Genomic DNA, 12,316 nt, shown 5'->3' on the forward strand with positions numbered 1-12,316 from the left:
GTAATTTTGTTGATAGTCCTTTGGTACACAAACCTCTTTTATTGGGACACCTTTTATGAAACAAATGAAGGGAAATAATATACATAACAGCTAATCAATATTCAAGGGATACCCCTTAACAGGGGTTTTACTTGTTTTTACATCTTTATTTAAAAAAAAGAAGTGGTCTATTCACTTTTTGTATAAATTATTTATTCAGAAAAGACTATAAAATACATTATTAATTACTGTATACAGGTCGCAAGTTCACTTTCCAAACATGAAGAGCATTATCATAAAATGAACAGGAAGCAATCATTTCATTTGACCCTTCCCAGCAGGCCTTGTCAGCCATATTTTCTTTAAGGTCAATCTCAGATATTGATTTCTCATCAACATGTTCATTTTTAGGAGTTTCTTTTGAAGTTGAATCGGCTTCTATATGATGTACACTTGAATCTTGATTTTGTAATGAAATCTCTGCAACACGATACCAATCCACGCCATAGGCTAAAGATTCGTGTTTTTCATATGAAGCGATGATTGGCTGAGGACATCCATCTGAAACAAAAGAAATGTATTGTTGACATACGTTTACTGTAAAGGTTCTAACAATACATTCTGCACTCTTTTAGATATAATTACTGATGGAGACTAGACTTGCCTGATAATGAGCAATTCAAGATGTGAAAACCATTATGCATACAGGCAGCAAGTAGTACCTCTCCATTAGTTGGATGCCATTTAAGCCTCCATACTCCGCCTCCTACATTTATCTCCGATAGAGGGCTCCTCATCTTTCTTGTATCCCATAATAAGATTGTCTCATCATAGCTATTAAAGAAACAATGCAGTAATTATAATTTGCAGCAACACACATAATGTGCCACAGTTTTTACTTTGTAAATGCTTCGTTACCAAATAACTGAATATACAGACTTCTGATTGGTCATTTAATTATAATTTATTCTTCCTCACCTTCCTGTTGCTATGATATTTTCTTTGTGTATATTGCTATGGATACTACAAACACCCATAGAATGGCTTTTACTGACAAACGTTGGCATTTCACATGATGTTCGGACATCCCAACCTTTTAGTCGGCAATCATCACCACCTGAAAAGCAAAGATTCATTTTGGCGTTCAACATTCAGATGTTTATCGCAGACATGTACTAGATTTATATAACATTTTGAAATTGATTAGAAAAATAGAGATCATTCTATACCTGTATAAATAATACTAGGTTGCCAGTAGTTAAAAGCTGCTATCCATGCTTCAAAACCATGAGCTTTCCACTGATTGACCTGTGTTAACGATCGGTCAAAGGTCACTTTGAATGTAGTGATCATTCCTTTTGAATCACTGGTAACAATATGAGGCTCTGAGCTGAATAGTAAAGTTAAATAACACATTTATTTTTCTATTTAACAAGCAATCATTTCTTACTGTATACAAATTGATTGGATTGAAAAGTAAAATTGCAAATATCAGAGTTTACATATATTTTAATTGAATAAATTGAATAATGAGATACCCTTCTTTATTTTGTGTTTACTTACTTCTGATACTTAGCATTAGACCAATCTAATGACAATCCTAATCTGTCATCTCCAATTAAACTTGAACATAATTCATTAATGACCTGAAAAATTAGTTTGAATCGGCTATGAATACAGTATATAAAATCACAAAGTTACTTATAATATAAAAAAATACAAAGAATTTGGATACTACGGTACCTTATTGTCTAGTTGAAAGAGCTGTAATTTGCCATCAGCGTTCACAAGAGCCAACTCAGAAGGTCTGTCTGATGAGTTTGGATTCCTAAATTGAAAATAATTAGGATTAATATATTGATTAAAGCAAATCCTGCCAGTTACGTAAAAGTAACAGTTTTAACTTGTATTTATATAATTTATATTATAAGAGACAAAGAGTTTATTTATATAATTTATATTATAACTTAAGAGACAAAGAGTTTGCGCTGCTGCTGCACACATATACATGTGGGGTATTATTAAAATGAACAGAATTGTATTAGGAAGGTTTTTAACTAAATTTTGAAAATTAACCGTTTTCTTGGTTCCAATATGGGGACAAAGTGTTTAAAATCCGTACTTTTATCACATATCTGTTTGTTGATTTTGGGTATAGTATATTTGTTACAACTATGATATATATAACCATTTCATATCCAAAATTGCTGCCATATCTTGTCGCTGCGTTTCTTGTAATTTATTTTCATCACAATGGAATAATAGCAACCGTCCAAGTCTCTTCTTTGGTATATCACTGGTAACATCCTGTGGAACAAAAATAATGATATTGTTATTTATTAGTTTTGGCTAAGACTTTTGTTACACAATATTTTTGCCATTTGTCAATTGACCATTTACTCACATTTGGATCAACCCCGTCTGAAGTTGCTAGCTGATATGTTCCAATTGCAAGAACATTGTGGTGCGAAGGTGATGGACAGAATTCTGCAGAGTCTGCACTATACTCTGTGTTAAATATGTGTAAGGTTTCGGGATGTGATGCTGATGTTACTTGTGCAGCCATTAGAACCACAATTTTCTTGTTCTTTTTAAATTTTTTAATGTTATACCTCAGACCTAAACAAAAACAGATATTAAATACGATTAAATCTAGGCCGATCCTGCCAATCAACTAGTCAAATCCCCAGGTCTAATAAATGTACCATGGTCGTTAGCATCCCTTATATAGTAGGTCCAAGCCTACCTATAGGTCAGCCAGGAGTCGGCATGGGAAGGCCAGGCCAGCCTACTAATAGCTAGCTTGATCCACACGTGGACTAAAATGAATAGGCCTAGCATAAATAGTTGTGTGTTTGAGTGACTATGGTAACAACAAAGTAGAAAGCAATACTGCAAATACAACTGATAGTAAGTCCTAAACGTATTAATAACTTTATATACACTTATAACATAAAAGAAAATCTTAAAAAGTAGACACACGAAGTAAACAAAAGAAGGCAAGAAAATCAAAATAAACAACAGCGCCACCAAGTTCAGTGAAGTATGATGGGATACTCTGCTTAACAACGATACACAAAAAAGTTAGCACTATCATATTTCTAAACAAAATTACTTTAAAAAGTACTAACAAGTTTTTATTGAATAAAAATAGCTAATTTTGTTGTAGCTCTAACTAGAGATCTAAGAGACTAGCCTAATATTCAGGCCTTATATAGTTAGGACTAGGCCTAGGCTTAGCTAGCTAGGCTAGGCCTTATTATATTATAGCTAGCTAGGCCTAGGCCGACCGAGTAAATCCACCCCTACAATTCAGGTGGGTGTATGAATGAGTGGACAGGTGGAGTCTGATTGGCCCTCTCTGTCCTGTCTAGCCCAAGCCTAGTATAGGGGCCTGCCTATCCATTGTACTGTGTGTCTAGAATTGGATACTGTATTATTCATCGAAAAATCAAATGCCTACTTTTACTTTTTTCTTACATTATTTATTTAGCAATCTTTAACACAGAGAGAGAGTGTATAAAACAAAACATGAGTCGTCTGTATGATACAGTTGAGCCGTCAGTGATTGAGGAGGATATGTTACAGAAAGCAGTAGAAGAACAAGGACCGAAAGAAGAAGCTGGCAAAATAGCAAAATCTGAAGGGATTGATTTTGGTGACGTTCTTCAATTAAGACTAGACTTCAAAAGTCAGTTGCAAACATCTTTTTTTTTTCTCTCTCAAAATCACATTATTTATGAATATTTCATCCAAAAAACTCTAATAACTTAAATAAATTCGCATCATATATAACATTTCTAAGAGCTTAAATATATAGAATACTGATTGTTTAACAAACATTCAAATGTTTTTCTTTTATAGATATTCTTAAAATTGATAATTTGTGGCAGTTTACAAGCCTTGTCAAGTTACAATTAGATAACAACATTATTGAACGAATCGAGGGCCTTGATGCATTGGTCAATTTGGTGTGGTTAGGTAAGATATAATACTGATACGCCACCGCTAAAGGCCAACCCAGTAAAATCTCAATATATACAACGATGCCCTACGAATGAAAAGGCCCGAAAGAAAATTAAACATGGTTAAAAACTACACCCAACACTATCTCAAGACGACTCGTCTCATCGGGATTCAACTCAGCACTGACGAGTCAAGACATTCAGCAGGCCTCGTCGTATGATGCTGTCTGAGTTGAAATTTAGAAAACTTATATTGAGATTTTACTAGGTTAGCCTTAAAGGTCTTTTTAAAAACTTATTTAAGTCCATCAGCCATACATCCACTCTATTTAGGTCTTTATGGGACAAAGTTTATTTATAAGTTCGACATTCACTGACCATTAAAAGTTAATTTGTTCTTTTAAAATCTCTTCTAGATTTGTCATTTAACAATATTGAAATCATCGAAGGGTTATACAAGCTAGGGAAACTTGAGGACCTGACATTATACAACAACAGGATAGCAGCACTGGAGAACATGGCAAGCCTGACAAACCTACATGTGTTCTCAGTTGGCAACAACAAGCTCTCTAGCCTGGAAAATGTATGTATAATAGATAGATTTAATTTGATATTATTAATTGTATTAGCTAATGCAGTATGTTATTGGATATTACCTGTATTTGTTTCTACAGTCAAGTCATGTGTTACATATATTTAATTTTATATGTTATTTCAATTTATTCCATTAAGAAAGTTAACATTAACAAATTCAAATAACTCACTACATTTCATGAGATCAATGTGTAAATTCTGTACATTTTTATTTCGCAGCTTGTTTACCTGAGAAGGTTTCGAAATCTTCAGACATTAAATCTCAATGGGAATGCCTTTTGCGATGATGATAACTACAAGCCGTTTGTTGTCGCGCATATTCCATCACTGGTGTATTTAGATTTTAGGCTAATTGATGGCAACACAGTAAGTTTGCATATTTTTGTTTCCTCACACCACACATTACAACATAGCCCACAGTACAAGCTGACAGTACAACCCAATAGTGATGGAAACTTCTTATTTGGAGAATGAGTATTATCCTATGTGTAAACTGTAATTGAAGCTTAGTTTGTGGCTAGCTGCTTTGGTCATGAGTAATCCAGACCCAAAATGTGTACTCCCATTTCTTCAAGCCCAAGGTACAAGCCTGGTGACAATGTGGGTCAAGGAATTGGAGCATATCATGCAAGCTGTGTAACTGCTCGCTAACTAATTTTGTTTTTTTTACTAGAGAGAAGCTGCAGTAGAAAAGTATAGATATGCCATTGAAGAGCTGGTTGCAGATGAGACGGCAGCAGAGCTGAAAGAGAAAGGCAGGAAGCAACAACAAGAAGAATATGCCAGGCAGAAGGTAACCACACTAATGTAAATAAGCAATAGTCTATGCTACTGCCTAACACTAACAAGGCAGTTCTAGGCCCACAACAATGTCTCTACTTTCACAAGCTGCTGCCAAACATGGCAGGCTTAGGCCCACAACTCTTTATACCATTCACCCCAATTACTTAAATCTTTTAAAATCATTACTTTTTGTTGCAGGCTGCTTATGTGGAGAATCTGAATGGACCTTACCTATTTGACAGTATGTTCACAGACGACCCTGAAGCAGTGAATCTTGCAGCCTTACCAGGAGTTGATGAGTTACTTCTTTCATATCCTTTTAATTATCAGTTATAACTTTTTTTAAATGATCCTAATTCAACAGCTACATTATTTGTAATTGCACCTTTGTAAAACTTGATACCCCATGTGGATACTGTAGATGGGTGCATGAGCAAACATTTAGATTAATTTACTGCAGTAATAGAACTATTAGTATCTTACTTAGTACTTCAGTTTCAAATATGACCCTCTTCAGTGGCGTAATGGCTATGAGTGCTCACTGGCTAACAAATGGGCCCATGAGCTTACAGGGGCCCCTGAGCAGAGCCCAGAGAAAATAACAGGCGTTAAAATAGGCCTCCAGTGTTACAGGACCACTTAGGGGTTCCGAAACAAGGGCCTAGGCCTCTGTGTTACGCCACTGACCCTCTTGTGTTAAATTAACATTGATACCATGGAGCTATAAAATTAATTTTATAGCTCCATGTTGATACCATAGGTATAGGTGTATCATCCTTAATAAGACTTACATATAAAGAAAAAATGGTGGTGATCTGTCAGCAGGTGTTTGAGTTCGGTCTAAAGGAGTTTGACAGACGAGAACATGATGTCCAAGAGTTCTACGCTTGCATTCAAGAAGCAAAGGATGAAAACAAAAAAGATGCCATCAATGAAATAAAGAAGTTTAACCAATACAGAAAGAAGGTACTGCATTATCACTGTTGTCAATCATCATCACTATCATTATCTCCATCATTAATATTGTAATCATCAATCATACCCACATTACTTTGAGTTTATAACTAAAGCCTTGTCTACACTATCAAATTTTATGTGACAAAAAAAATGTAATGTGATAGTGTCATACTATTACCACATTTAGGCACGTCACACTTTTTTCAGTGTAGACAGAGCCTAATAGATTGTACTAATATTCATTATTTTTATATTACATAGATGTTTGCAGAGTTTAGTCAGATTAGTGACCCCAATGTATTGAAAGGTCGTGTAGATGAATACAAGGAGGAAGTAGATGCATTGTTGGACAAACTGATGGGCCTGGAGATGCAAATTGTTGACCAACTTGAGGTAAGGCTTAAGTATGATTCTGAAAAAGATACTTAAACTTGTACTGAGTGCTTAATCGTGTTTAATGATTTAAACAGAATAATTTCAAGATATTGTTTATTTTCGTTGCAGGATACTATCAAAGAATTTGAGAGAAACATGGCAGATTTCGTTGCAACATTTGTAGAGAATGTACAGGGACTATATCCTTTAAAATATATATTATATAATCTGCATCATAATAATTTAAGCATGTCTTAAGCTCTGTCTATTAATCAGATATGAATGTACAGCTCTGACTACAGTATAAAAAAAAATGTGATGTGCCCAAATATGGTAGTGATATAACATCATCATGTCCATTATGAGCACATCAAATTTAGTTGTCACATAAAGTTTGATAGTGTAGACAGAGCTTTACAAATAACTGTGCTCACATGTATTTCTTTAACTATCTCGCACGATATCACAGATACGTGATTTAGAAAACATTCACCATGAGCGGCTGTTGGAGACCGCCATCGCTACGTTGGAAAAGTATATGAAAAATGAACTTGATGACGATCTCCCTGAGGATCTTAAAATGGTATACTTGAAGTTCTATTTTTCTAAAAAACTTCTCTTGAAACAGTGTTAGCTAAACGGATTAATTAGAATCCCGATTAGAATCCAGTTGACACTTTTCTAAAGTTCTGTCTTAACAAAATGTGATGTGCCATATATGAACATGATGTCATATCACTACCATATTTGGGCACATCACAAAAAATAATTTGACAGTTTAGACAGAGCTTTAGGTTGTTTCAAAATAATGAATACAGGAATACAGTACATTATCATTTTTCTTTTATCCATAGTTATTTGTTGACAAAGACACAATTTCAAACGCTGTTAGCGCATCTCACGACGTGCACATGTTGAAGATTGACAACAGGGAGGACGACATTATACAGAGAGCAAACGGCTGGATGGCAAGTCTAATAGAAAGGATCCATAACGAGGAAGAAGTGAAGCGTAACAGAGATCGTGTGAAAGAAATCGGTAACTTTATTGATCATCTTGGAGATGAGCTAGAATTATTGGACTTGCAGGGAGCTTTGTAAACTTTGACCTTTTGGTATGCACTTTGACTCCATGTTATCTCTCTACATTTTAAGAGACACAGTTGGAATTTGAGATAAATACCGTATGGCCAAGTGGATTAATGTATTATATTAAAATATTAATAAATGTAAATATATTTTTATAATTTAAATATCTCAATTCTTTGTAAATAATTAAAACATTTTTGTTGTAGATTTTATGCCTGAATATAAAAGTATAAAAATTTATACTAATATTTACAATAATTTGTTCTGGTTCTTAGTAACCCAATAACAAGAAACGCAACATAATAAATGAAATAAAATGTATACATACAAACTACAGAAAGTAATACAGAATGAATGTAATTTTTTTTTATTAATTAGCATAAAGTACATCCTTAAGTTGCTGTAATATTGTTGTTGCAACCCTGAGCTGCATCTCAGTGCAGTCTTGGAGGATAACTCCAACCTGTAGGGAGTAATTGCTTTTTATTTGACTATTTTTTCACTCAATAACACTGACCAAAGAAGAATTATTTAGACTTGGCACAGGGCCAGACTATGCAGGTGTCCAATCATTGTTGTTTGTTACCTGCTGACAGCTGTTACTCTTGACTCATGTTGCAGGTGTTTTATTCTAATGCATCTACTATTTCCAAAAACCGATTATGGACATTTTTGTAACGTTTCTTTCCCAAAATAACTTTTAATGTTTGTTAGATTCTTGTCATACTGCAATTTTCTTAATTTTATGCGTCGTCTCTGTTACCAGGTGTACAAACAATGTGGCAGCTGCTACTCTTGCTTGTAGATCCATGTGATCAATTCGATGACCCCATTCAACTTCACCCCATTTAGAAATCTGAATACAAAATACAATAATCTTTTAATGAAATATGTATGTACTAAGTCCCCTATTCATTTCTGAACATAGGGCAAATGAGCTGTTAGGAGCTTATTTTACTAAGCCTCAGCAGGAAGACTGAAATTACAAATTGTAATTTCACTCTTCCCTGGCCTCAGCATTATGTGGTAGGGTAGCCTCCCTAGTATTTTCAACCAGGTACTCATTTACAGCCGAGTTGTCGGGAATTGAACCAACATCAAGTGTCCTATCATATTTACTTGTAATTTTACACTATTGTCCTTTGTGACGCAAAACAAAATTGTACATTTTTAATATTGTCCATTATTCAGACTGACCTCACATTATGTTTGTTTTCATGCACATGTGGCTCAAATTTCCATAGCACATTATATTATGGCCATAAGCTTTGTCAAACATAACCAAGAGGCTAGGGCAGCTGTATGTTGTACATAACCACGAAGCTAGGCCAGCTGTATGTTTTCCTCAATGGCTAAGCATGTCTGGGTATCATTACTGAGAGAGGATAATGTAATTGTACCCAGGCGGTCAAGCCACTGCTCTAACCCAGCCTTAAATCCCGCAAGAAAGTGTGAAAATCCCTAGGGAACCAAGACCAGGAAGCATGCCCTTTTCCAGCTGTAGTTCTCATCACACAGGAAACAGCGCTATAACATTCAAAACCATGAATAACTCTTTGGATGTGTTGTCCTGTGTCCAAACACTGAAAGGGACTTTATCGGCACGTTTGGCTGACATTTGTTTGGTAGAATTTTTTAAACATAAAGGTAATTTTTTTCATGCTATTGTCAGTCATACAAGTCCGTCAACTTTAATTGATTTAGAATGAAAGAATATTCACTTATATACTTTATACGTGACTTGATTTCTTCATAAGGTAACATTAACAAACAAGCATGTAGATGATATTGAATCTTTGAATAAGTTATTTTCCATAAATTGTGAAGATGTTTTCTCTTGTGATAAGATATTAGTTGGGTGTGGTTACTTAGGTCTGTTTAATTTATAATTGTTTTAAATATCCGTCAACATAATTTATTATTTAATTTCCATTGCCAATTAAACCTTTTAATTCAAACTCCATGTTCTTAAGAGGAGGTACTTGCATTTAGGAAACTGTGTCATTAGTAATTACATATGATTTTTTTCAGCCACTCAGCCGACTTACTTGGAATTCTTCTTCTAACCTGGACAGCGCCATTGCTCGTTCAACGTGAATATGTCTATCCATAAGAGCAAATGCAACAACTATAGATTTCAACGATTGTACTGCGCTTTCATAGCCTGGCGAAACATAAATATTCACAGTTAAACAGTGTATACACCCTTTCTTAAAAAAATTGTAGAATACCTTAAGCTCTGTCTACACTACCAAACTTTATGTGACAAAAACATGTGATGTGCCCATATATGGACATGATAACATCATATCGCTACTATATTTGGGCACACTTTTTTTGTCAAACTAGTTTTATAGTGTAGACAGAGGTTTAGATTTAAAATAAGACGAGTAGACTAGTTTTATTATTAAAAGCTGTACACGTCTCCAGGTGTGTAGTACTTGAGTAGTTTAACTATATTTGATATCAAGTGCAAACCATAGGTTATGCCAAAATACGCTACCGAATAATGCCCACTCGTTGTGCGTCAACAAATGCTGTTTCAGCTTGGCTCGTGTTTCGTCTGGTACTGCAGGTGGCATGATAGATTGTGTAGATGTGATATCAGTCTCGTATCGAGAGTTGAACCAGTCTAACAGCGGGTCCCATTCTCTTGTCTGAAGTTCAACAAGGTCAACCGGTAATTCTTGTCTGTAACTAAATTAATATTGATTAATCTTATATTGTTATCATCATAATTTTCAGGATTGTTAACATTCATCATCTTAATCACCATACCATCACCATTATCAATAATCATCTTCACTCTAATTGTTATCATTATCTGTCATCATGGTTATACAGAATCATTCCCAGAATTACTATCATACAGTATCTTCTATCAATTTTCACATCATCAATTTTTCATACGCATGAGCGAGTAACTTGCCAATTACAGGATGGATAAACTATTTTATAATTGATATTATAAACTAAGTCCCATTTTAGGCTTAGGGAGTAGAGTTGAAAGAGTTGTGAGTTACAACCCTGGCACTAGGTCAGGATTGAATGGAAGGCAAGTACGTTGACCACCCAAGCTACAGCTCCACCACTATCAATTGTCATCACCATAATTGTACTATCTTCATCATTACATTATTAACTGTGAATAATTGCATACCACACTGTGTCTGTGTCAAGAAAATGAAGTATTGATGTTATCACTTGTTCTTTATTTCTACCAGTTGGATTATCAAGGGCAGTGTTGCATAAAGTTGTCTGGAAAGAAAAATAGCAATATCAATAGCAAAAATCATTACTATTATTATTAAATTTAATTATATAAATATTATTACATAAATACAATAAAATATACAAAATATATATTTTACCATCTGCATAGTGTGTTGTTTTATAATGTCTGTCTGTTTGTCCCACTCCGTGCATACAGCAATAGCCAAGGCTTCACTTGGAACCTGGAAGAGCTTTCCAGATGGTGTCTTTAACTTGCGTTGGTCAAGATTAATCTCAAACACACCTTCCGACTCAGTAATGCTCACTGATTTGTAAATTTTCTTCCTTTCTAAACGTTTTTATAAGAAGTTATTAGAAAGAATTTGTTTTATCCATCTTAAATTCTATTTTATATAATTGTAATTATCCTAAGCTATGTTTGCGTTACTGTGTAATCCTATTCCTTCGTTTCCAGGCAGTTTCCACTCACAAAAACACATGTGGTTACACGTCTGGGCTAAGCCTAACAATTGTTTCTCTCAATAGAACTAAACTATCTTACCTCTAAAACCCCTTTTTAGCATGTTTGCAGCAGGAATTCTAGATTTTAAAAGCGTTGAAGACAAACATTGATTTGCCAATGTTTTAAATGCCATAATTTTAAAGGATTTAAATTAAGCCTACTAGGCCGCCTAAATCAGTTTGTTTACAAAAAAATTACGACCGCCGCACAGCGTTGCCAGCGATAAAATTTAAATTATGCCGTATCCTGTCTCAAATAATGCCAGATTGGGAAAAATAATGCCAGATCCCCAAAATGTGGCCCTAAACAGCGCCACCAACGGTTGTATGTCTAATAAACGTTTGTAAAACCCCAACTGACACAAAATAGGGCCTAAATTGTATCCCTATGTCGTTCAAAAATTGTATTTTTAGTTTTGTGAGTAATAATTCTAAAAATATCTAGGGTGCGAAAATGGTAATTGCAAATGACACAAACACCAACCCACGAACCCTTATCCCCCCCACCCCCCCCCCCCCCACCTCCCCCAAAAAGAAAACTGTTACAGCCATGGGAAATTTAGAATTTTTGAGCTGAAATATGAGAGCTGCTCGATCTTTGCACTTAATTTCAAATATGAAAGGATCTTAGCCCACCATAATTAGAAAATTATAATTTAAAATAGGAAATAAAAATATATATCTCATGGTTGATAAGAAAATTTTGAAAAAAGCTCATGGCCGGAAATGCCACTTAATTTAAAAAATGAAATAAAAATATAGGCCTATTTATTAGTGTCTCCAGGATCTTAGCCCACCATAGTTCGAAAATGGCAATTATAATTGAAAATAGGAAATCAA

General features: G+C 34.6%; 3 protein-coding genes across 4 annotated transcripts; 1 reads left to right on the plus strand and 2 right to left on the minus strand.

The window, feature by feature from the left end:
* Positions 1–181: 181 nt before the first annotated feature.
* Positions 182–2,832, minus strand: LOC140061547 (diphthine methyltransferase-like). Its single transcript, XM_072107900.1, has 8 exons — positions 2,384–2,832; positions 2,168–2,286; positions 1,723–1,807; positions 1,543–1,625; positions 1,209–1,369; positions 958–1,096; positions 644–813; positions 182–540 (listed from the first exon to the last, which is right to left on the minus strand). The coding sequence occupies exons 1-8, from the start codon at positions 2,543–2,545 to the stop codon at positions 221–223; spliced, it is 1,239 nt and encodes a 412-aa protein (XP_071964001.1). The 5' UTR covers positions 2,546–2,832; the 3' UTR covers positions 182–220.
* A 182-nt stretch (positions 2,833–3,014) lies between these two features.
* LOC140061521 (dynein regulatory complex subunit 3-like) lies at positions 3,015–7,981 on the plus strand. 2 transcript variants are annotated; one of them, XM_072107898.1, is made up of 12 exons: positions 3,015–3,062; positions 3,473–3,670; positions 3,844–3,960; positions 4,361–4,527; positions 4,758–4,904; positions 5,212–5,331; positions 5,520–5,631; positions 6,112–6,287; positions 6,540–6,671; positions 6,783–6,853; positions 7,113–7,236; positions 7,508–7,981. In XM_072107898.1, exons 2-12 carry the CDS (start codon positions 3,511–3,513, stop codon positions 7,751–7,753), a joined length of 1,572 nt encoding a protein of 523 aa, XP_071963999.1. In that variant the 5' UTR covers positions 3,015–3,062; positions 3,473–3,510; the 3' UTR covers positions 7,754–7,981. The 2 variants fall into 2 exon arrangements, with proteins under 2 accessions (XP_071963999.1, XP_071964000.1); XM_072107899.1 differs by having other exon boundaries at positions 3,027–3,102.
* A 167-nt stretch (positions 7,982–8,148) lies between these two features.
* On the minus strand, positions 8,149–11,680 carry LOC140061563 (ATP synthase mitochondrial F1 complex assembly factor 2-like). Its single transcript, XM_072107901.1, has 6 exons — positions 11,517–11,680; positions 11,113–11,303; positions 10,902–10,999; positions 10,245–10,438; positions 9,790–9,905; positions 8,149–8,597 (listed from the first exon to the last, which is right to left on the minus strand). Exons 1-6 carry the CDS (start codon positions 11,608–11,610, stop codon positions 8,463–8,465), a joined length of 828 nt encoding a protein of 275 aa, XP_071964002.1. The 5' UTR covers positions 11,611–11,680; the 3' UTR covers positions 8,149–8,462.
* Between the last annotated feature and the right edge of the window lie 636 nt (positions 11,681–12,316).

Source organism: Antedon mediterranea, chromosome 1, assembly GCF_964355755.1.
Source record: "Antedon mediterranea chromosome 1, ecAntMedi1.1, whole genome shotgun sequence".
Classification (NCBI taxonomy): Eukaryota; Metazoa; Echinodermata; class Crinoidea; order Comatulida; family Antedonidae; genus Antedon; species Antedon mediterranea.